This window comes from Parasteatoda tepidariorum, chromosome 5, assembly GCF_043381705.1.
Source record: "Parasteatoda tepidariorum isolate YZ-2023 chromosome 5, CAS_Ptep_4.0, whole genome shotgun sequence".
Taxonomy (NCBI): Eukaryota; Metazoa; Arthropoda; class Arachnida; order Araneae; family Theridiidae; genus Parasteatoda; species Parasteatoda tepidariorum.
Genome location: NC_092208.1, coordinates 80271420 through 80298143, shown reverse-complemented (window position 1 = coordinate 80298143; position 26724 = coordinate 80271420). Strand labels below are relative to the sequence as shown.

The 26724-nt window shown below is 27.4% G+C and overlaps 1 protein-coding gene across 1 annotated transcript in view; it reads left to right on the top strand.

Annotated features, from left to right (window-relative positions):
• The window catches only part of LOC107452785 (AT hook containing transcription factor 1 homolog), a gene marked incomplete at its 5' end in the record, with an annotated part of 71551 nt that overhangs the window by 38842 nt on the left and 5985 nt on the right, over positions 1-26724 (top strand). Inside the window, 11 exon segments of the mRNA XM_043042445.2 lie at positions 2913-3056; positions 4121-4320; positions 5997-6059; positions 6152-6212; positions 10254-10673; positions 15930-16000; positions 18400-19926; positions 20019-20056; positions 21625-21697; positions 24002-24097; positions 25606-25668. Coding sequence (XP_042898379.2) covers positions 2913-3056; positions 4121-4320; positions 5997-6059; positions 6152-6212; positions 10254-10673; positions 15930-16000; positions 18400-19926; positions 20019-20056; positions 21625-21697; positions 24002-24097; positions 25606-25668 — 2756 coding nt within the window.

Here is a 26724-nt window from a genome sequence, read left to right as displayed (position 1 = left end):
TAAACACATGTATAGTAGTAATAAATATAGTACTTATAGTAATAAAAATAGAACTAATAATAGTACTATACCTAAGAAAAAGATTGAACTAAAATTAGGGACTCTGGGGAGAAAAATGTATGCATTGTCTTCTTTATTTGGTGCACGAACTTATTAAATTAATTACCTGTTTTTCTATTATAAATTGTTGAAAACTACTTGTCAAAGTTATGTATATATATATATATATAATAAAACAAACACTTGTAGCTGAGTATAACTAATGAGGAACAAATTATAACTTTTAATTATTCTTAAGCAAAAATAGTTAGCTTTAGCTATTAAATTTCAAATACATTATTATATGTTTTTTTAATCATTATTATTTTTATTTTATAAATTATTTTGATTCTATAAACTATTTTTTATTTTGCTAAGAAAATTTGCTTTATGTCTACAGGATTATATGCAAGTTTTGCGTATTGGAAACTAATTCTTATTCTCAAAGAACATAGTCTCTACCTTGACAGATTTTTTTAATGCAATACGATATAAAACATTTATAAATTTCTAATGAATAAAATTGACAAATGTTGCCTTTTAGAAAAAATTTGTGTTTAAAACAAAAAAATAGCAGAAAATATTTGAGTTCATTGTTTGTTTTCTTATCAGTATAACAGTCTAAATTCTTTGTATAGTTTTACTTAAATATCTCAACAGTTAAAAACGTAATTGATTTGCTATTTTATAATGTAGGGAAACTGACACTTATTTTTTTGTTTAACTGAATAAAAATAAGTTCTGTAATTTGAAAATAACGTTTGTATAGTTTTTATGTCGCTTTCTAACAGTTACTTTGCTTCATGTTGTTGAATTATGTCATTGCTTAGTTGAATTACCCTTATCTGTGATTGACTTGTTTGATATAAATTATATACATATTTCTTTTAACTCTCCAAATCAACAAGTCCAGAAAATTGATTTTTCCAGATAATAAGTCTTTAAGGTTAACAAACATCAAAACATCCTTATTCAATAAAAAATAACAAATAATCTATAATTAACATCAGTTTAAATCAACAACGTATAAACAGGTTTGCATAGTTAAGCAAATTTTGCAGCTTTTTGTTACAAATTTTTGCATAGTTTTCAAAATATCAATACTTTTATTATGCCATTATAACATACTGCAAATTCCGAATCACGCTTTCAGTTGTTTATCATTTCTCGACGATTTCATAGTGAATCTCTGTGGTTTTGTTGATAGTTTTTCCGATATTTATTAAAATGGATTTTCACTTGGTTTTTAAAATCTCTTTTTTAATTCAATATTATTTTATTTGGCAAACTTCGAATTGCACATTTCACACTCAATTAATTGACGAATCATCGGCAATCCCATATGGATTTATGATCACATTTTGTCAGCTATTGCTATGGATTTTTATATCTTTTTAATGCTACATTATCATACACAGGAAATTTCGAATCACCTTTTCACAAATTACATTTTTATGCACTCTTTTTATGACGATTTTTTGTCCGTGTGGTGTTATTGATCGCATTTTCAACAGTTTGGGATTTCCACATAGTTTTTAAAATTTCAATTTCATTGTTTAATGTAATATTATGATCCACAAATTCTGAATTGTGTTTTTGAATAATTACATTATGACCAGCATTAGTCGAGGCTATTAAATCTCATATCCGCAATTTTATCAAAATGTAAAATTTTCACGCACTCTGAAATTGAGTGTGTGATTCTTAACTGTAATAATCCTTTTATGCGAGACGTAAGGGAAAAAAACATATCTATATATTTTTTTTGGTTTTGCACTGTAGGATTGGTTTCTATGATATCCAATGTTTTTCAGAGTATAGCGAAAATTGGATTAAAATCGAGCCAAAATTGAATTAAATATTAACATACAAATTAAGCGGTACATTCTCATCCCTGCATACCTTTTTTTTTAACAGGTTGCAAGTAAAAAAGAAAAGAAAAAATTTGAAAGGGAAAAAGAGTTTTGTTTATTTTGATTGTTAAAAAGTTTCTGGAATAGAGATTCTTCCGGTAAATGGACATTAGGATATGGGACTTAGTGCTGTATATAATGTATCTAATTTCTGAAAAATGAATGAAACTTTTTTATGAACTTCATATCTAGATATACATAATGATGTTGAGCCCACTGATACCTTTAAAACGACCTTAATTTATTAAATGAAAATAAGTAAAAAAAATAGTGATATAGTCTGTAAATATACAGAAACATTCTATTTACTTACCTACATTCAAAATTAACATTTGTTAATTCTCAAAGTTTTTGAACAATCCCCTCTGCACCTCCTTGTCATCAATCCATAACGTCATCAGAGTTGCCAACTGCTCCGGACAAGCGAAAATAATTGAAAAAACGGTAAATAACTACAAAGTAAATTTCGCAAATATTTGACTATTTTAGCTTGTTTTTTAAAAGTTAAAGCATGAGATGAATACTACTAAGTGGGGAATTATATAAGTCTGCGAATTATTTAGAAATAGTGGGATAAAAATCTATTAAATTAAATTTATTAAACCAAGAATCACAATTGATAAACTACCTCTTTAAAATATATATTTCCTGTCCGGAGCAAGTTGGCATCTCTGCGCCATGAGTGATTTCTTATTTAAGTTCCAGGATATTTGGTAAATGCTATTTAAACAAATAGTCTTTCAAGAATTTACCACCAAGTTGACTCGTCTGTACAATATTCAAGTTTGAAATGCATGGTCAAAGCAGATTCATGTTGAAACTTAAATTCTTATTGTTAGGCAAAACTTTTTTTTATATACTTAATATATGCTGATGATGCATGAAACTTAATGAAATAAATTAAAGTTAATAGCAAGAGCTAAGTGTATTTTGAAATGTCAATACTAATTTATCTTACAGGAATACTCCTGCTGTTAGGAATATCTGTCTGGCGGTTAATAAGCGTTCTCTTATGTCCACTAGTCCTAATGAATATGCCACACCTGCTAAGCGATCTAGGTTGCTAGATAATGCAACTTTCATGGAAACTCCTTTATCAAAAAGGTATGCATTCTTTTTTTTTTTAATTTCATTTCTGTCAAGTTTACAACTCTACAACAACTCTGAGGTACTAGTGTATAGGGTATCTGCGCACCTGGAAAGTCATGAATTTCAGTATTGAACAAAATTTTTCATGAAATGTCGTGATTTGAACTATTTTTATTTTTTTAAAGTCATGGATTTAGGTCGCCAAAAAAATCTAATTTTTAAAATGGAATTCCCCCCATGCATGCTCCATGGTGCTCTGAATATCTGAATTTGTTACGAAATCCTCACTCACAGTCATATTTTATTAAAATATAAAATGTCTTTATCATGTTCTTTAAGAAATTATGTTCTTTCAAAAAAATGAAAGAAAAAACATTTTTAGAGCAAATTATCTTTTAAACTTCTGTGATTTCGAAATTTTTATTATTATTTATTTTTTTTATTTTGTCAATTTAAGATTCTAGCTGAAGCAAGCCAATCATTGGCGAATTTTTTTAATTCTGAAATGAGAACAGAAAAGTCATGAGTATTTCTTTTCTTTTCCAAAGAACAAGAAAATTATCTTTGGAATATAATTCTGCAGAAAAAAAAAATATTTGCTTTTCCATTTTTTTCAGCTGTTTTAGACTCTTCAGTATTTTCTTCATCTCTCTTTACTGTGCTCTCTTTTCTCTTGCTTCTACTCTTTCTTTACTCTGTTTTTTAAATTTAAAATCTATAAATATGAAGATGCGGAGTATAACACTTTTGGTTATGCCTATCATTTCAATCAATGTTATTATATTACTTTTTTAAATTTATTGTTGTGTTTTTGTTGGAGAAAATAGTAACTTCGTTAAGTCATGAAATATCTTGGAATTAGTCAGGAAAAGTCATGGATTTGAAAATCTAAAATGTAGCTGATACCCTGTGTGTACCAATTTAAGACTTAAATTAAAACAAAAAAATTGAAATTTTTTTTTTCATTAATACTTTATTAGAAATATTTTTCGAACATAGTAAACTATCCGGCCGCATCTATCTTGACTACCTTGACTGACTGTAAATTAATGTATTATATCTTAAATGTTTTCTTTTAGAAAAGCTCCCAGACATCTGGCTGGAGATATTGCTTCACTTTTGCAGACACCCCCTATACACCGTAGAGTTTCACTGACTAAAAGTAATCCTGGAACTCCTATTGTTAAACCGCAATCTATACTGAAAAAATCTACTGCTGCTGTCATGGAAACTGATGCAGACTTTCACAGAGCAGAAACACCACCAATACTTATACTAGGTATTCATTCTTTTTAAATATTTTATTACCCTCCATTGTTAATAAAATTTTAAAATTCGCAAGTTTTACTTTTTGAATTTTAACGAATGTCTTAAAAACAGTTTTTTTTTCAATAAACTTTTTAATTTCATTGTCATCTTTAAATATTATTCTAAAGCATGGATCTACAATCATTTTTAGGCAGCAGGCCATAAAAACTAGGAAGCATGATGAGGGACAGCAATAACATAAGTCTGTTATCATATTTCAATTCTGGCTTGAAATATGATTATAAATTACACAGGCTTAACTATAATTTTTCAAAGATAATGTAAATGAAGTAATTATATTTTATCTAAATTAGTTGGAAAATTTAAAAAAAAAAATTACTATCACAAATAATTACAAAATTTCACTTACTTCAAAAGTCAGGGATGAGATTTTTCCGCTTTTTTCCTCAGATTTCAGCCTTTTTATCAAAAACTCTGATTCTCTAAAAGTTTTGGTTTTTTATAAATATTCCACTTTTTATGAAAATTCAGTCATTGAAATAAAATAATTATATTTATTCTCAAAGAAAAACAGAAAATTCAAACTACGCCGTAGCTGCTAACCCTTCCGCATTTGTACTTATTTTAGCTATTTTCTGCACTTTTATGCTCAGAAAATACGATTTTCCGTATTTTTGCCCGCCGACCTGATATCTCGTATTTTCGTAATTCAGGCGTCGTTGCTTCCTGTTTGCTGGCCCAAAAGCAAACTAATTAAAAAATAGCAGTGGATTTGCGGTGATCATATTTATTTGCACATTAAATTAATCATGTAAGTTTTTATTTATTATGGCTAAACTAAAACAATACAAACAAGCCTTTTGGAAGTCCCAAGCCCAGAATCTGTTAATATCACGATTCTTATTCACGCAATTTTAATATCAAACATCGATTTTTGTGTTTACCTGATTTAAAAGTTGCCTCATTGCGATTCTTATTCATGCGATTTAAATATCATATCCCAGGTTTTTTGTATCATCCTTTCGGGACCAAAGAATAGAAGCAGGGTGTGGGATTTTTTCGATATCACGATTTGTATTCACTCAAATTTAAAATTCTGTTTCGTGATTTGTATTATCAAACATCAATTTTCGAGTTTATACGCTATTTAAAACTATCTCATGAAATAAAAAAAAATGAAATATGTGTTTTTATATGTTTTATATGTGTTTTTAAGAAGATAACAAATTATATTTTCTTATTCTTTGTGTCCTTTATCTATTTTACAATAAAAGTTAAATTATTCTAATTTTTTTCTCACTTAACCACAGCCATATTAGCCTGTGTTTAGATGATTTTTATAATATTAGCTTCAACTACATTTATAAATTACTTAATCACTGTTCTTCAGNCCTCAGCGGTAAGCGCGCTTTCGCGCTTTGCGTCGCGAAAGGGTTAACCACATCCATATTAGCCTGTGTTTAGATGATTTTTATAATATTAGCTTCAACTACATTTATAAATTACTTAATCACTGTTCTTCAGCAAGTATGCTTAAATAATTTTATGTTAAAATCTAATGAAATTGAAATTTTTTTTTTCATAAATAGGAAAAGAATATTAACTATTCTTGTTCTATTGTTATACTATTATATGTAAAATACGTTTGATTGGAATTTTAAGTTTTTTATCTAAATTTTCTTGTAGAGGAAAACTTAGAAGAAGTGATGCAAGTGGAGGAGAAAGGCTCTGAACAATTAGAAGCTGAGAGTAAGGAGCAGTTTACGTTATAGAAGCTTTTCATGTTTCAGAATTATTAACTATGTAAAATTTGACTTAATTGAAATTGGTTTTACTTACAGGTGAAAGCCAATCAAAGCAAATCAGATTTGATTTACCTCTTGCTGATCAAAGTGTTGTTAGGTAATTTTCATAATTGTATTATTTTTTATGTTGTTTTTTCACAAAAATATGTGAAAAAAACAAAAATTATCATTTTCTACTTACTTTTAAATTGTAATTAGAAAATTCATTTTAAGATTTTAAGTACTATAAGTTTTATAAATTTACAACTGAAATATGTTTGACAATCACATTGCGCATAAGAATTTCCTGTGTAGTACATACGATCATCTTAATTTTTTTTATTACTTATCAATATTGAAGCTGTAAAAAATTAACATTAATAACCTTAAAATGATGTTTATTTGATATTGATCCCATATCCTAAATTACATATCTTTAATGCATACCTTAGCTACTTTTATTGAGTGTAATTCAATTCTGTTATTCAAATTATTGTAATTCAATTCTGAATTTAAATGTAAAACATTCCAAAGTATTTCCCTAATGTTCCTGAAATAAAACAATGCATAGGAAAACTAAGAAAGTTATTGAAAATTCAATGTAATCATACAGAATTAATTATCAATCATGAAAAGAGAAGTTATGCTTAAAATTTGAATAATTGCACAGTTTGTTAGTTTGATTTCAAGTGTTTAGGAAAATTAATATGCATAAAAAATATGAATATGAGATTCAAATATGAATAAAGCAAATGGTACATCTGTAATTTATAAATGAAAATTTCCTTACGACTGTACCACCTATGGGACACAGCAGGTTATAGCAACATTTTCAGCACTCATATTTGTCAACAACCACGATAAATTCAGACTTATGTAAAGAATGTAATTGTAGTTCTTGGAGGAAAACTTTCTGTTTCATATTGCTTTGAAACATAAATTAAATTTTTTTATTTAGTAAATACCATAAAAAACAATTTTATTTTTAAAATGATTTAATACCTGTAAATCTTTGATATTGAAAGTTTACTATAGTTAAATTTAAAGTTGTTTCATTATGAACTGTCAAGACATTGCTTGATTTCCCCTTGTTTTGTCCCATATGTGATGTATATGTTAATCACATTATCAAAATATGATTACAGTCACTTATAACATTACAAAAATTAATGCAAAGCATTTGCAAATGTTTGCTTTCTATGAAAATAAATACAATAATTCATTTATTATTTAGAATTCCCTGAATTTCATAGACTTATTTTAAAGAAATATATTTGAGCAAGTTCAGCCTCGTCCCCACATGTAGCACTTGTTTTAATTGTTATAAAATATTAATTTGACTTTCAAAAATGGCATTATTCTTAATTGAAGAAAGGTTTGCGCATCATGAAATTAATTGAAAATATATCATTCTTAGAAATTAAAATTACATTAAGACGCTTTTAACAACAACAACAAAAAAATGTCCTACACTATGGAATGCGACAATATATGAATGCATTTTAAATTATGCCTTGCTTTATAATGACACATGTCAAAAACTGGTTTAAAAGAAAAGCAAATATAATCATAAACAAAAGTAAGAAATGTACAGTTTCATTTCAAAATTTAAATCACATTCAAATACATGCAAATTAAGGTTGACAATTTTATAAAATTCGAAATACGGCTAAAATGTTCCTTTGAACAATATACTAAAAAAGTAATTAAAAAACAATAAACTTATGAGATTTATGTAAAAATGATTCACTATTTATTACTACCACTTATTAGCTTGTGATTGCATTGCATTACAATCAGTTTTATCTATTTATGCACCACAGTTGACTGTAACTAAAATGGAAGTCTCACATTAGTTATTTGAAGAGCAAATTACGATTTATTTTTGACTAAATTTTATCATTTAAAGAAAATTGCGAGGCCCTATTTTTTTTTAAAAAAAATATATATTTTACATGGGTAAACTCAATATTCAGCTATAGAATCTGAATATAAGGGGGGATTATTACACTAATATTAGATGTGGAGTCAAAATCCAAAACAAATTTATTGAAATGTAATTATTATTTATTTATTAAATTACAAATTTATTAAATTATGCAGCAACTTTTCAATCTCAATTCAAAATTATGACTGTCTAAAAAAATTTTCAGTTAGATATCTATTTGTTTGTAAGATATTAATTTATTTAAGAAAAATTTGTAATTCATGAAGCAAGAGTATTATATTACGGTCAGAGAACAACCAATACTATACCTTTTTGTTTATACCTTTATACCCTTGTCTATACCTTTTACTCATAAAGAAATTCTACATAAAACTTTTTGTAATTAGGACCAAAATTGTATAATAAATTACCTCTACTAATAATATCAGAAACCTCTATTTTAAATTACAAAAAATTATCAAAAGCATTTATTTTTTCAATTGATAGCATAAAAAATTTCAATAGTTCTACTTTTTTAGGCTCATTATAATCTTTTGTGAAGCTCATTGCTATATTTTTTACCATATAATATCTTCCTAATTTTTTTCCCTTGTGCTTAATGTTTCAGTATACATTTTTTCTAGCTGCCTATATGAGAATACAACTTGAAAGTTCAAATCNTTTGAAGCAAAATTTAATGTTAATTCTTTGCTCCATTTCACTTCGACAACAGGAATTTAAGAGCTCCGTTTTAATGCGCCTTTCCACGAGAACCACTCACTTCAGAATGGCGCCGATTGCACTGCACATGCGCAAGAAAACACTCTTCAATATGCAATCATTAGCGCCATCTTTCGGCTTTTCTTTCTCCTACAGTTACGTCAGTCCTGGAAATTAATAGCCGGACCTTGTATGTAGAATAATTAAACTTATTTGCATTTGCATATATTATTATAACTTTTAAATACAGTCAAATATTGATATCATGGAAACTTTCATAAATTCTACAATCAAAAATTTGAACAATTTAGATAAGATAAATACCGACATTTTTAAAGTTGTATAACTTATATTCTTTGAAATCTCAATGTCGTTCTTTATTTATTTGATATAATGTTCTACTTAAAACTTTCAATTTTGACATTTTCCTCTCATGATATATTTTCTGATGTTGAGATCTCTGTTTATATTTCTTAACATAATACCTCTTTTCATTTCACGGCACACTAAAATATTGTCTACCGTAGCCTCTTCTTAAGTATCAGTTTCGTTTGAATTCATTATATTAGCAATTTTTCCCAATTTTACTGACATATTTTCTTATTTATCGGAATTTTATCTTACAACAGGGCTCTTACGGATCCCTGGTATTGTCGTTGTGGAATTTTATTTTCTCTCTAAGTAACAGGAAATGGTCAGGAAAATCGCAAAGAGAGAAGAGTTCTCTCTAAGTAACAGGAAAATCGCAATTTTTTAAAAGAAAAAAACTTGAAAACTCCTACATCATGCCTGGAAAATAACCAGTCTCAGAATTATCAGTAACAGTAATCTGTTATTGAGATTTGAGTTTAATAATTCTAACAATTATTTGTTGTAAACATTTCACATTTTACTGAAAATTTAATGCTTCTATCCTCATTCAATTATATTTTTTGCTTACAAAATCTAATATTTAACATTACAAATAAAAAATCAAAGTTGTCTGATGAAAAATTGCATGGTATAGATAAAATATGGTTTGAATTTTCCTGATATACCTGGAAAAATCACTAAAATTTTTTTCCCTGAAATTAAGTGGGAAGCCTCTTACTAGCCTACTTCTTTACGAATGTGTAAATTTTTTTCTTAATTGGACTCCTAGAAATAATCCAGAAAATTGTTTTAAAAAAAGTATTAAGAATTAGAGTTTATACTAAGAATTTAAAAAAAAATTCTATGCAAATAAGATTAAAAATGATTTGATATTTGTGATTAAAAATATTTCTGAAAATCAACTGTCCGTGAGAAAAGTACTATTTGGCTAAAATAAATGTTTTCTGTTGTCAGCCGAGCAAACGTTTAAGGACTTAAGGAAAAAATCATATTAGCGAAATTCCTGATATCAAAATTTGACTAATTCTGATTGTTGAAACTGCATGAAATGTATACAGATCTTTATCTAGTTTCTTATTAATATTGCGTTTTTTTCTTCTTTTTTTTTAATATTTAAACCAATTTCAATAATTTTTCTAGTGAAAATGTATCCATCATTTCTGAAGTAGCAGCTGCTGATGAAAGTTTTGAATCTTCACTGTGTTCTTCTCCAGAAAAGCTTGAAACCAGTTGGAAAAATTCAATGACTAATCTGGCTCGTGAACCCCTATCCAAAATTTTAAAGCATTCACCAGCAATTTCTATGTGTAGAGGTGATGTAAAAGACAATATTTCAACATCAGAGGGCATTCTGTACGAACCAAAAGAGCCTAGCTCATTGAGGTATTCCAAAGCTGAAGGCTCCGATTTGGCTGATGGGACTGTAACTTCTTCTAATACTTTATTCAGTGGCAGTGGAATAGAATCTTCTCCTAACTTTGTTAAAGAATGTGACTCATATGTGAAAGAGTTTTCTAAGGAGGCAGTCAATCAGGACTTCGGCACTCCAGCGTCACAAAGGTTGGTTTTTTTAAAAATAAAAAAAATTTTAATACTTAAAACTAATTAGTTATAGGATGGAAGAATTAATGTGTAAATTATAACTCATAAAATTAGATTATTGATTCAGCCATTTCTAGTAAATAGAATTTCATGGACCAGGATATACAAAAGAGCTTTTTTTTTAATTTATTAACGGAGCACCGATGGCAAACTCTTTAAAGCATGTGCATGTTTTCCCTTTGAAATTCTGCATTCATTCACTTTTTTCCCTTTAATAACAAATCAAAACTTTTCATTTTTGCTTCCGTATAAAGAACATTTTCTTTTCTTCTCTGCGAAAATTTTCTTTACTTCTCTCAAGTTTTCTTTAAATCACTTCTCTGCGAAAAAGTAAATAAATAATTATTTGTTGAATTTTTAGCCCAGGCACTATAATTTCAGGTTTTTGTGTAATTTTCTTTTTATTTTTTAGCCACATCAGAAGAATTTCTGGTTGCGTAAAATGACCTCCTGAATCTAAATATGACTATCATTCCTCTCCCCCCTCCACATTTACCCTTTTTGTATAACTTAATGACCATGAATTTGATTCAGAAGGAATTATTTTGTATGGTACATTTAAAGATAGCAATAATAGTTTGTATACTATAAGTAAAATATAATGTGAATAAAATATAATATATATAAATTATAATATAAAATATTATATATAATAACTGCAATAGGGCGATTCCACGAAAAGTGGTCCTGAGTGACTAAATTTTCAAAATTATCGTAAAATCAAAAATGACACAATTTCGGAATCTAGAAGATGTACATTTTTTAATAGTTAAGATAGTTTTTTGAATTACAAAAAATATTTATGTGAATTCTAACAAAAGGTGGAACACTATGAATTTTAACAGGAGTTCTCTTCTTTGTTATGTTATATTCCAATGGAGTTCTTAAAATATTAAAGAGCAATAAAATAGTTTTTAGTAATAAATATAACTATTTTACTCTTTTATCATTGTTTAATGTATTTTTTTAATTTGGCCTAAATTTTTTTGCTTGTTTGAAAGTCGATTAATCAAGATAGTCTAATTTCCCAGTAACACACGTAACATAATTTTGCATTTTTTTCTGTAAAAACTTTAGTAAAAAAGAAAATTTAAAAATTTTTTGTTTTATAAATTAAGAAGGCAAGATATGCAACGGAAAAAATTCTCGAATTAAAACTGCCAATAGTTAAAATTTTATAATTAATTTTATTCAAGGTAACACACGTAACGAAAAGTTACGCGCGTTACTGTTATGTGTGTTAGAGGTACTTATACACTTTAATTATTTATTTATTTTCAATAAAAGATTTAAATCATGTTCGGACATTTTTTATAACCGCCGCGCAACTTCAATGCCACAAATACGGAATTGTAAGATTGTGGTTTTTTGTAAAATCAGGTCGGTATAAGCATTAATAAAAAAACAGCATAATAAGACGATAATTTTGAAACTTTTGGAAATTGTTTTCCCAAACTTCTATTTGTTATACGTTTATGTTTAAGTAGAATATTTCGACTGCATTTGCTAGATTATTATAAAATGGATAAGCTTAAAATAGTGTCCTTATCTGGATTTAAAAGAATAAGAAGATGAAGAAAAAAAGAAAAGAGCATAAGATTCTGCACTTCAAAGGAAAGAAAATAAGGAAATAATGAAAGTTAGACTTGAACTTTCAAAACAGATTGATAATGATGTAAAAGGTTCACCACTAAGTATTTCAGATGAACTTAATTATTAATAAATGGATTTTCTTCAAAAGTTAGATTGTTTATACTATGCTTGTATTGAAACAAGAGCTGGTTCTCTGGATTATTACGGGGAAAAACGGGCAATAAAACGAAAGAACTATCTAACAATGTTTCTAAGAGAGGCTTATACTGATTTTTGTCAGTTGCATCCTAAACATTGTTTAATTTTCCATATTTAGTGCTTTATGACTAAAAAATTTATTGCTACTGTAAAACTTAGAATCAAAACAAATATCATGAAATTTTTATTCTTTAACTGGAAGGCTAAAATTAAGTTTATGACAATACATGGTGATGGTAGAAGTATTTATGTATATAAAGTAAAAGAAATTTTGGATCTAATTGTTGGAAGGGTGCTTCTGATACTTACAAAAATTTCTCATTGCTTGTTATAGGTTTCTAACCATCATTTATTGTAGTTTGGTAACGATGAGAAAAAGATGACAATAGCTCACAATAAAAAATATATAATGGCAAATGTGCAAGAAGAATGTTTTGAAATAACTCTTGAAAATTGGACTAACTTTCAATAATACGTAAGAGTTAAAAGAATCCGAGGTGATACTTTCCAAACAAACATATCTAGCATTAAAACCAGGGAAATTCAAGTTGACTTTGCAATGGCATATTCTTTTGAATATCAAAACGAATTTCAATCAGCATTATGCTATCCAGCCACAGTTCCGTTATTCACAGCAGCTGTTGTCTTAGACGATACTCTCCTAAAGAGTTTAAAATAGAGTCCTTTACAATATTTTCCTAAGGCAAAGACAAAGGTGAAACAATGTCTACACTTTTATTTTAAGACTGTTTAAAAACGATTCTACTTCAGAAGATGAGCTAACAGAAACCTTCTATAGTAATAAGTCAAGTTAAGAATTTAAAAATAAATATATGGTTGAATTATTTCATATTTTGTCAATCAAAATATAAAAAAAGAAATTAATTTGGAAATATTTTACGATATCACATGCAGAAGTTCCTTCTATGGGATAGGTGTGTAGTACAAAATCTTGAAAGCGAAGCAAAAAGCAAAGTTATTTATATCATTGTGTTGTTATACAAAAAAATTTATTTGCTATCCAGTGTTGTTTGCAAAGCTAACCAATCAACTCATGCCTAATACAACAGTATTATATATTAGCCAAAAGGAAATAAAGATATTAATTGAAAAGATCAATACATGGCAACGGTAATACAAAGCATAAAATCTATGCATAAGTATCGTTAGATACTTGAATAAGATGCATAGATGCACATTGTGGCACACAAATAGTCAGTAAGTCAATTTCTGTTCCCTCCTGATCAGAAGTGCGCCTATAACTGAAATTAAAACGACATATGCTCTATCTCGGGAACATTATTGACGCAAATGCACATGCTTGTAAACTTAAAATGCAATATTTGCATAAAATAATTGGAAAATATGCATATTTTTGTTTCCAAACAGAAATGATTTTGAAGGAATAGATGTGCCTAAGATTTGCTATGTTTTACTCTCTAAACCAGTATAAAGAAGGGCTACAACCATCTTTCCAGACCATTAACTATTTTATTTGCTAAAATAAATTGTTTTTCTTCTGCTAAATTAAAATAAATAAATGTTTTAGTGCAACATTTATGACTTCTCAGTTGAAATATTCACAGAGGGTAACACACGTAACGTTCAGTTAACACACGTAACGCACCAATTTCACCAAAATAAAGAAGTTTTTACTGTTGCAAGAAATTTTTAAAAATCACTAAACACAGCTTCGATATTGTATCTCTCTATAAAAGAAAATATCTTAATTTTTTGCCTTTATACTTCACAGAATTAAATGAATATATTCAAAGTTTCAAATATCTAGCATTATAAAGGGTAACACACGTAACAAAATTTCAGAAATTTTTTTTTTCAACATCAAATTAATTTGCGCCTTCAATCTTCGTTTTGAAAACTTACAACACATATAGATTTAACAACAAATTAAGAAAAACATAAAAAATATCTAACAAGTTTATTATAATAAGTGTTAAAGTTGAAATATGTCGTGTAAAAGTAACACACGTAACGAAAGAATCGCCCAATACACAGAATCTTCCAAATTTTCTAGCGATTGCTTCCGCCTTTTTTTTAAACTAAAATTGTGGCTATATATTTTTATTATTTGGCAATATTAAGAGCAAGGACAGGTGGATAAAAGCTAGAATATGTGGAAAATTAGAGAAAAAATTGCAGGAAAAATTCAAGGTGTCTAATTCTCCTTTTTGTTACAAATGTTCATGTCTTGGTTTCACTTCTCTAGTCCACCAAAATAAATTGAATGGTTTATCCTAATCAAACCTGGTTATAAAATTATCAAAATGTGATAAGCATGAGGGGGGGGGAGCATCTTCAGAAAATGGTAGGTCATAGAGTGGAATATAGGAGTCATAGTTGGATTCATGAGAACATTTTAAATAAGAATCAGTGAAGTCATATCGATGTTGATTTTGATGCTGAGAAACTTAATTATAGTCTGTACCAATGTTGCTTGTAAAAGAATTATCATTATCATAAACTTGTAGAATTATCATTATCATGAACTTTTTAGAATTATTTTAATTATCAATAAAAGTTAATGCTATTTAATTAATTTGTAACACGCAATAATTTTATACAGTTAGACTGAAAAGGATATAGTTTAAAAAAAAATTCTATTATAAATTTCAAGTGTATCTAATGAAGGAAGAAAGAAAACAGGAAAATGGTAGGAGGATGAGATATTTTTTAGAGACGGATCACAGATTTTCAATCACGGATCAACGCAGAATTCAATGTGTTACATGATTCACCCCACTGTATGGTAACTAAATTGTTAGTATTTTAAATGTGACCAAGTTTTTTTTTTAAAAATTTCTAGTTTTACCAATGTGCAAGTATTTTTATAAAAAGAAATTCTTGGCTTCTTATTATATATTACCATTATGAGTACATTAAAGTATAAATGATATATGAACTCAAAAGATAGTCTGCACAAAGTCAAAAATTCTCTCTCTCTCTCTCTGTATATATATATATATATATACCCTTCCTGCAAAAAAAACTTTCAAAATAGTTACTTAGGTTTCAATATTTTTGGTTTTTTGCCTAAATTATGAAAACTTAACCTCGTGAGAGCTAGTGCAAAATGACTTTTCATATAAGCGTTTAAATCGTTCACATGTTGTGATGTGAAAAATAACTTTAAATCAAATTCATAAAACCAAGAATCATACTAATAAACATAAACTTGGCTACTACTCGAAGAAATTTTCCGAAAAAGTGTAGGAACTTGGCATATGTCTATATTTGTATTTCATTAATTTATTTTAATACAGATGATGGCATTTAATGCTGATTTCAATGCATACATTTATAAAGCCCATTACAGTGTAAATTTTTCTATTAAATAAATGAAAACTTTTGTTTTTAAACTTGAATTTATTTGTCTATCATAATTAATTTTTCTTTTTTATTTAGGAAAAACATATCTGTTCGCCCACCACTTAGAAAAGAAACATCACTTTTGGAAACTGAAGCATCAAATCAAAGTAATAAAACCTTGTGCCCGTTGAATATATTGTCCGAAGTATTTATCTCATAGATTTAGAATTTCCTTCAATACTGTTTTTTTTTTTTTTTTTTTTTTTTTTTTTTTTTTTTTTTTTTTNTTTTTTTTTTTTTTGAAAAAAATATAAAAAGTTAAGTCTAAAAGTTAAGTATAAAATCTCTACAATATTTCGAATTAAACTGTATAATATATTCCCAGATCTGTCTGTATGAAGTTCTACCTTTTAGAGTTTATGGTTTCTCTAGATTGAATATAAATATTTTTTTCCTGTACCATATGTGTATAGCCTTTTTTAGAGGAAGGCAATGGGACAAAATTTATATTTCTTGAGCCGCAATGAGTTTAATTTTTATTTCAATTCATGATTAAAATTTTCCTAAGGTAATGAATACAATATAAATTTGTATTGTGTCATAAATTAACTGACTAATTTCAGCATATTATGTGTAATATTTGCTGAATTTACATGTAATATTCTTTGCCTTCTTTAATCAATTTAAAGAAGGTTAAAATCTTTCTTTGAAAAAAACTAATTTTATTACTTTTAACTGTATGTAAAATACTTATTCCCTTACGTTTTAAATGAAATCGTAAATTTTTTTGGGTTAAATATGTTTTCTTTAGGCAAAATATATTCAAGTTAAAAGTTTTAGAAAATAATTTTTATAATGGTAAAAAAAAATAATGTACTGATACTTTAATAGATTGAAATTAAAAGAATTTTGTCTATCTCAACATGTAAATAATTTGAATAGATATATCAAAGATTGAAAGGAGGATTTATTATGCTCAGATGTTTTTATAAGGTTTTCCAAGAGCTTTATTTATTTTCAAAATTTGCACTTCATTTTGTTACCACTAATAAATGTATTTTGCTCAAAAGTTGGACGATATTCCCAGATTAAACAAGTGAATTGTAAATTAGTTCAATTGTGTATGTACAGTGAAACTGCGGTTAGACAGACAGTCTTGGAACCAAAAAAATTGCCTGTTTAGGAAAGTTTTTCTTTTACGGGAAGGGTACACTAATTGCGAAGGCTGACACCATAAATTGTTTATCCCCCCTAACACCTTTCCATTTGCTTGAAATGACACATGGCAGTACCTACCTTGAAAGGCACTATGTAGTTGTATTCATTTGTCAAAAATCTGAATAAATGTTAGAATTATATGGGCATCACCATGACTAGATTTCTGTGCTTTTTTTTTTTACCCTGCTGTGTTACGTACTTGGATCAAATTTATTTGAAGAATTTTTAGTGATGATGCAAAATTGAAAACATTTAATGCTTCAATTCAACTTTCGGGCTCTCACAACTTGTGTTGCCCTCATGAAAAGGTCAAAAGATGTAGCCTGACTGAAATATTTCACATGATTAATATCAACAACTTTTCTTGACAAAAAAAGATTAATTCTAATACCTGTTAAGTCTCCTGATTTTAACAAAGACTCCTGTATTTTTCAACTATCTCCTGTTTGCCTGTATATTCTCAAATTTCTCTGTATTTGTTGGAGAAATTTTTTAAAAAAATGGCTGTAAAATATCCGCTGATAACTAAATTACTTCTCTTATTCCTCAGCAGATGGTGCTATTGTCAGTAATGTTGAGTGTTAATAGTTTAAGTAATTATAAATAATGGTTAAAAAAAATTCTTTAGATTAAGATTCATATATATGTTTTTTACTTCGCTAAATGTAATTACTTTTATACATTTCCAATTTTCGATTTCTCTTTTTGACTTAAATGATTATGCATGGTGTATTAAAACGCTTTATGCATAGCCTAAAAAATGTTGCTAGTAAAACCTCCCTTATTTTAATTCTCCAATGTTGGCAAGTATTGATTCTTTATCAGTGATAGCTTTGCAATATTTTTAGTTATGGCTAAGGTAACATATTTACATGCTGTAACAAATGGTGGAATGATGCATATTTTATTTATTTATTTTTATTATCATTTTTTCAAATTTAAAGTGAAAGTTAAAATTTAAAAGTTAAAATTTAAATTTAAAAAGAATTGTGTCCAGTTTGAAAATAACGTTTTCAGCTTAAATGATTGTCTGCATCGTGTTATAGGAGTGCCTGTTTTGCGGAGAGGGTACATAATCGTTTATTCATTGTAGAATTATATTCCAGGAATTATGAAGAATCGTTTACTCAAGGAATTTTAAAAAAATATCTAAAAAGTCAGATTACACTGTACATTGATTTTAAAATTTTTATAGGTGGACTTAAGAGTTTAGTTTTTCAGATTTATAAAAAAACAATTTAACTTTGTTTAACCTTTGTTACATTTTAATGGGTTATTTTTGCAAATTTGTTTTTATTATGAATCTCTTTCAAAAAGTTGTGATTTATATCAGTTTTTTCTTCTATAGATATTATGTGGGAGCAGAAAGATGATACATTAAATATACAAGAAAGATCAACTTCTCTTCCTGATAAATCTCCCAATCAATCTTCCGCAACTGCTTTTCTAGCAGATAATACTATAGTTGCTGAAGACTCTGATAATGAGATATTTTATTCACCATGTTCTTCAATTTCTTCTCCTGGAAGTATCTTGTTAGATGAAAAAACTCAGAATTTAAGTTCTGCTAGTTTTGTAAGTTCAAAAAATGCTTTAGAAGAGAAAAAGCCCGAAAAGTCAAGACATACTTTTATTTTTTCAAGATCTGGATCAGATGTCACAAAAACCAGTGCTATTGATTCTGACAATGAAAATGTTAAAATGAAATTGTTCCCATCTGATATGTCCGGTAATACTTCTACTCATGCTTTAACCTCAACCTCTCTTTCAAATACCTCATCCATTCATAAAACATTTATAGCTACCAGCAATACTTCTGGTGTTATTGGTACAAAATCAAAAGAAAGTTCTTCCGAATCATTTAATTTATATGGAAGTGTAAATCCAATGCCGTTTAAATGCCCTGAAAGCTTTAAACCATCTCGCAAAACATTTATTTTCTCAAGAAGTAAACCTGAAACCAGTACTACAATTACAGACACAACTGTCAATGTTCCTCCTGAAAATAATCCCAATAATGTTTTACCCGAAAATAGTGCAATGGAAAAATCTACATCTAATGACAAAGCTGATGATTTAAATATTCAAAAATCTCGAAATACCTTTGTTTTTGCCAAGCCTAAATCTGATGACTTAGTGTCAGATGACCAAGATATTGCTTTAAAGGAGCAAAATCCCAGTGGAACATTTGTTTTTGCAAAACCTAAGTATTTATCAAACGAAGGCGATCAGCATATTGATTCCAATAAGCATAATTCCAGTAAAAGTTTTGTTTTTAGCCCACCTGATTCATCTTTAACAGTTCCTAGCTTTTCTCTCTCTAATCAAACTTTCCAGATCAATAAACCAAAGGCATCTCGCAAGACCTACGTATTTACCCGATCTAAGTCTTCTACCAGCTCTAAAGCTGACGTTACAGCAACTGATACTTTGTCTACACAAAATACTGAAATTCAACCTAAGGTGTTTGATAGTTTCCTTCAACCTGAACCACTAAACAAGCCATCTCGGAGAACATTCGTTTTCACTCGTACATCCACCAGAACTTCCACTTCAGTTACTGATTCCATTATGAGTGATACTGTTCTTAAGGATACTCTTACTGTTGAATCCAAGGATAAAAAAGCATTTCCTGCAGAGGATGGAGCAAAAATAAATAAAACATTTCTCTCTTCACAGTCTTCTTCTAAGACTGGAGAATTACCTTCGGCTACCTATGGGGAGAAAAGTATAACAGTTTCAAAACCTGGCGTGCAAAGCAAATCTGAAGTTGATATGGAAATTGAAGTATTAAGTCCAACCTCTAGTGGTGTTGACTTCTTGCAAGCATCTGCTGCTGAAACATACGAAGAATTTTCTAGTACCCTATCGAAAAGTAATTAAATTGTTTAATATTAAAAGTTTTTATTAGAACTTAATTTTTTTGCCAGCATTTGTTTAATACTTTTCTATTTATTTTTGTTGTAGATACTCCATACAAAAGTTCTAAAAATGAAAACGCAAAGGTAGGTAATTTTTAAATCTGAAATGAAATCAATTTTCTAGACAAAAGTTGTTAAATTGCCTTTGTTAGTTAAGTGATTAAATTTGGTGCAAGATTAGCCACTGGGATACTTTAAACGTTACCCATATGATAGTATGTATAGTTTTGAAAATTGAATTTTAAAACAATCAATTTTACTGTTTAAAAAATTAAATAATAATTTTTTTTTCTTTAAATATATAAATTTTAGGTCTTCAGATTTATTTAAATTAACAGAATGTATTAATTTTAAAGTGGTTATCAAAAACGGATATGATTTATTTTTTGTTTGTGTCTGTTTGTAAAATATGTTCGGACAGCAAAAAATAGAATTGCTGCTGTTAATAACCAGAGGGTAAAAAAAAATTTTTTTCATCTATATACTTCTAACTGTATTGTTTGGAGACAATAAATATTGTCTATTTAAATAGTTGAATAAACTGAAAAAAAAAATAATAAACTACTCCAGAGAAAAATTTATTAAGAACCCACATTTTTTTAATTGTTTTTATATGTTCCGTGTGCAAAAAAAAAAGAAAAAAAAATTCACCCTGAATAACTTCTGATCTTATGATCAGAGTTTCATTTACTAGAACTCGATGGTTCGTAAGGTTTACCTCAAATATCCTAATTAATTAGTGGAGACGATATTTTAAGTTTTGAAATCAAATAGAAAAACGAACTTTCTCTGAATGAACATATCTTTATTCAACAAATTATGATTTCTGTATCCGCAATCTGAGAAGTGTAGTCTCAATAGTTTGGTCTGGAAGGCATTTCTGAGTTTGATCTGATCTCTTTAATGCTAATTTTATTTTTGTGTATTACGCCATATCTTGGCAAAAAATTTCACCAAATCGAAATTTTTTTTATGCAATTATAAAATTTGCTTATACAAGAATAAGTCTATGCAAAAAATAAAAAAAATTGATATTTTAATAATTTATTATTTTTTATTATTTTATTTAATAATAGTCAAAAAAAAGTTTGAATAAAACTTAAGAACTTTACAAAGGGATAAGCTATACAAATTTTTACATCATTTTAGAGAATGTAATTTTATAAAGTAAAATACAAAATTTAAACATAATTACGAAGTCAAAATTCAAACTTAGGAACTATTTCACCGATTTCGTTCATATTTTGTATTTTGCTTTATGAAATCACATTCACATTTGTTTGCTGTTGTTAAATAACGAAACAATAAATAAATTTTATAATTGTCTGCAAAAAAAATTTTAGTTTGCTTAAAAAATTCCTGAAATGCAACAGCGAGATAAGCAAAGAGTAATATGTATTATCATTAAAGGGTCCAAAGTTTTGACCTCCATCTTCACCAAACTATTAGGACTATATTTCCCAAACTGTGACTATCCCTTATATTTTGAGGGTCAAAAATCCAAATTTGTTAAAGAATTTAATTGTGTGGTAATTTAATTTCAAGATTTTTTAATTTTGTCTTACAATCATCTATGTTCCAATTAATTTGCATAATGTACCATACCAATTTTCTTCATTACTTTATTTATTAAATATCCTTGTGTATTATAGATAGTGAGCAGTCCATGTGCTCCAACAGAGATGGTTTCAAATGCTCCTTCTGAAGCTCCACAAACAGAACTGAGTGAGATTTTTGATATTTTTTTATTCTTATTGGATAATAATCAGAATCAATGATAAGTGTACTGATGAAAATGTGCACTTATTATATGTAAAATTTCTATTCTTGTGACTAAAGTAAAATAGAGGTTTCTAGAGTCTTTTGTAATTTATGTAGCTTCGAAAAAGTACTAATAATGTTTGAAAAAGTACTAATAGTTGTTTGGTGAAGTGGAAACAATTGATTTGATTTGGTTGGGATTACTCTCTTCACTAATAATAAAATAATAAAAGTAAACTAAATTGATAATTTTCGAAATTTATGATTATTGGTAATTGATGTATATTGATGATTTTCACAAATTTTTGTTCAATTTCCTTTATTATTTTTTCTTTTAAAAAAGTAGCCATTTAAAAAAAAACGTGTGTGGTGTGGTGCAATTGAACTGGATGCCTGCTCATGCCATCAAACCTCTGCTGTCATATTGATGAACTTCTTAGACATACTAGGGCCATACTTTCATATCAAAACCACGGTCTTTTATGTCTGCTTATAGTCTTCAATTGCATTACCCAGGTGGACCCTGAAATACGTTAGAGTGGCCACAAAACAATTCAGGGAATTTTATAAATCTGAAAAAAATCAGGAAATTTAACTAAAATGCTCGAAAAGTCAGAGAAAAGGAATATATTTATTGGAATATACTAAAAGGAATGTGTTAAAATATATTAAAGGAATATATTAAAAGGAATATATATATATATACTTTCACCCTAGCTGTGTTCTTTTGTCCAAATAGAAAGTGCTCTTTCTTGACTTAATTCACAAGTCCAATGACTGGGAGTTTGGCTTGTCCAAGTGTCATTAGAAACAAGGACATCACTTTGGTCATGCCTCAACTTCAAATCCAAATGTACACGCATGAAATATTGATGTTATTTCAAACGATGGAAACATATTTTCTATGCATCTTTTTTCTTAGAGAAATTAAAAGAGCATTAAAAACGTTACAAAATGATCTAAAGTGTTTTTTCAATTTTGTTGACGCATTCCTACTGATCAAAAATTTGATGTGTTTCCTTAATTAAAAAATAACATCAAATTATTTATTTATACCTTATATTTATTCAAAAGTATTTGCTTTCTATATCTATTTATCATTCATTCTTAATAATATTATCTACTATTAAGTTGTTATTTTCATTACTAATTAAAGGCTTAAAAGTAATAGTGGTCTTCTTTTATTATAAGGTAATCTTGTAATATTACTTATTTTATGCATTTCATGAAAAACATATTGAAAACGATATTAATTAAACAGTTTTGCAATTATTAGCAGTAAATAAGTTATTGATGCTTTTATAATAAGCTTTATGTAAAACTATTTTCAGACAAAATATGTAATTGAAATAATGAAGACAAAACTGTTATTATTAATCACTCAATGCTTGGAAAAATTACATTATTTTTGTAGTTAACGATTACTTTATTGTAAATGTAGTTAACAACAATTACTTTTTTTAAATTCAGTGATTGCAAACTACTTTGGAAATGTAGTCATTACTTTTAGGAGACGAATTTTGCTGGGGAACTAAATTTACACATATGTTTAAAAAGGTTTTGAATAAAAAAATTGGCTTATTTAAAACATTAAGAATCATTAAAAATATGTATTGATACTTAAATGAGTCAGTTTGTTATTCTAAACCTTTTCTTAAGAATTTATTCTTGTAATCTTCAACTTTTTATGTTTTTTCCAAATACGTAATTTAAGAAATCCTTAGAAATTTTTGGAATATGGGCAAAATATTTTGGATATTTGTTGCACCTATAAATTGTCAATATATGAAAAATTTTGATTCAAAAATTATAAATTTTCTGCAGCGTAGTTGCAATTTTTTTCCATTTAAAATGTTTTATAAAAATATTCATATCAGTAAATTTAGATTGTATAAAACTAAGTTTAACAAAAAATAACTATAAACAGCAGAATGAGTTTTGTTGCATGATATTAGTAGGGCCTATATTATTATGTGACTGAAGTTTGATACATGACATAGTTAAGCAAAACCTCATACATAATTCTATTTCAACTTTTTAACCTTAATTCTTTTATTGTATCCTTATAGATGAACGTTTTTATATTAATAGAAAAAAAGGGAAATTATTTGGACTAACTGAATGTTTAGCAAGACTGGCTCACAACTGATCATTTATTGCACCACTAGCAGTAAAATATCCAAACTCGTTCTTCTAATAAATATTTCAGTGTTTTTTTTCCCTTTAACTTCTTTCTTAACAATTAATTTTCTCAACATTTTGTTATAGCTGAAGAGAGGAACAAGCCTTTCCTAACTTCGGCAAAGAAAGAAGCAAATGTAACACTAACCAGCAGTGCCACAAAATCAAAGAAGAAAAAGAAAGGTATATTTTTCTGTTTATACTATGTCTCCTAAGGAGAGGGAATGTTTAAACTAGGTTATTTTAAAATAGCAATGGTGCTACCCAACCTTCTACTTATTTAAACATTTTTACCCTCCAAACATATTAAGCCCTTGAGCGAAATTGTATTGAAATCTCCCTCCAGGTCTAGAAACTAGGAGCAGGGCATGTGTTTGTGTTTTTTTGGAATTCTGGGTATCTCAAGACCATTAATTCACGGACTTCCACACATCAAAACTTATAATCCAACGAAATTTTCATCACAATCTAAAATTTAAAGTAAGAATTAAGTTCAAAAATTTAAATTTTGAAACCTTTGCTAAATTGCCTTAACGAGACATTTTCATACACCTGAATTTTCCGCAATTTTGATTTTTTTTTTNTTTTTTTTTTTTTTTTTTTTTTTTTTTTTTTTTTTTTTTTTTTTTTTTTTTTTTTTTGGTTTTGTCAGATTTCTATCATTTTAATATTTGAAACTATGCTCGAATCCTCTAATATCGCAATTCATATTCATGTGAATTTTATAATTATGCATCGACTTTCGCATTTAAAAGTTACTCATTGTGAATCGTATTCACACGATTTAAGAATTGCCAATCGCGATTCGTATTCAGTCGTAGAATTCAAATCAAAATCCAATATTGCAATTTGTATTTACACATTTTTGAAATCAATATAATGTTTCATTTTTAAAATCCAATGCCGTTATTCGTATTCACGGGTATCCAAAAATCGCAGCCCGATTCATATATACGTGATTCTAAAATCAAATATTGCATTTTGTATTTTTACGTTCTTGAAACGAAGGAAGTTTTTAATCAAGCAATCATATATATGTTATAATAAACATGAAAATGTCATTTGTTTCAAAAAGTTTACAGCTGAATATTTTAATGAGCTGCATTCTCATTAATTTTGTTTTAGTTTTGCATTTATAAATTATTAGTTTTAAGACGATTTTTTTAAGATTACTTTTATAAAAATTTCTATTAAATTAATAATTTATTGCAATAGTTTTTACAAATTTATAATTTTAAAAAACATTGATTATTAAAATTTTTTTCTCACATTATCAAATTAAATCTATTTTTTAAAGCAGCAAAGTAAAAAATTTTAAATTGAAAGAAATTAATTGACATAAAGATATATGAAGGTTTACTTAATTATTTTGTGAACACTTGTTTTATTAATATTTAATTAATGCATATCTTATTTTCATATTTAGTGTGTTTTTATTTAAATTATAGCTTTAGTAGATTTTGCTTTAATTTGGTAGCGCAATAGTTATTTATTATCTGATTTAATAAATTACACAGTATTTTAAACTGATCAACAACTTTATTTATTTTTGAGTAAGTTTTAGATATCTCTAGATATCTAAAACTTTTAGATATCTAAACCTTCTTCCTCTAGTTATTTTTTTTAACATAATTAGTGTTATTTTTTTCTGTATTATTCTATGCGCAATTTAATTATGCATCAAATTTCAGGTAAAATTGCAAGGAAAATAGAGTTTTCATTTGCTGAACCACATTCTCCGGCAACTCCTGAAGGTAAGTTTTAATTCAAACATTGAAAATGCACAACCTATGACCTGCGAGTTCCAAAGCTTTAACAATTTTTTCATGAAGTGTCATAAAAAATTTTAAAAATAAGGAAAAACTTGAAAAAAAAAAGTAATTTAAGCTGGGTTTTATTATAAATTACTAATCTAGTTCAGTTTTCTTAGAGTATTAGATCGTAACCATTTCATGTCGCAAGTTTTACTTACTGGAATGAGTTATGAGTTTGCATTAAAATGTAATTTCTTATGGAAAAATTCCAAAAGTGGAAAGTTAATAAAACAAAATAAAAATTAAATCTATACAAAATTATGTAATTTCAAAATTCCAATCTCAACCGTCACATTAATCTCATACAGCAGTGTTTCCCAAGTGTGGTATGCATACACCCAGGGGTACAGGAACAGTTTAGTGGGGGTACACATTCTTATGCAAAATATCTGGCAACAAACGAAAATTTCAAAATTTTTTATTGAAAAACAGAGCTAGCCATGAAAATTTGCGAATACGTATTTTTCTATTGCCTATTTTTTGCAGAGTTAACGGTTAATAATTAGTGGTGTCAACATTCAGTTGTGATTTTTAACTTTTGTGCAATTTTTTTATAGTAAAAAATACACTCATTTTTTTATTAGTGGTACACAGCATTACGAAAAATTTAGAAAGGGTGCACGAAAGTCATAAGTTTGGGAAACACTGTCATACAGTANAGTTGTGCTTTTTAATTTTTGTGCAGAAAAAATCTATTCATTTTTTTATTAGTGGTACACAGCGTTACGAAAAATTTAGAAAGGGTGCGCGAAAGTCATAAGTTTGGGAAACACTGTCATACAGTATAAATAACTGTGATAAATTTTATTTTCTTAGTAAGAGTAAATATTAACTGAGATGAAAATTTGTAAGTTCTCCCTTTTTCTCTTTTGTGTATCTATAAATTTTTTAAAAATAATTTGCTTTGTAATCTTGTAACTGTATTTACATTAAATGTGTTTATTTATCTTAATTTTTGATTTTGTGAAAAATTTAGTTATGCATGCATAAGTCATT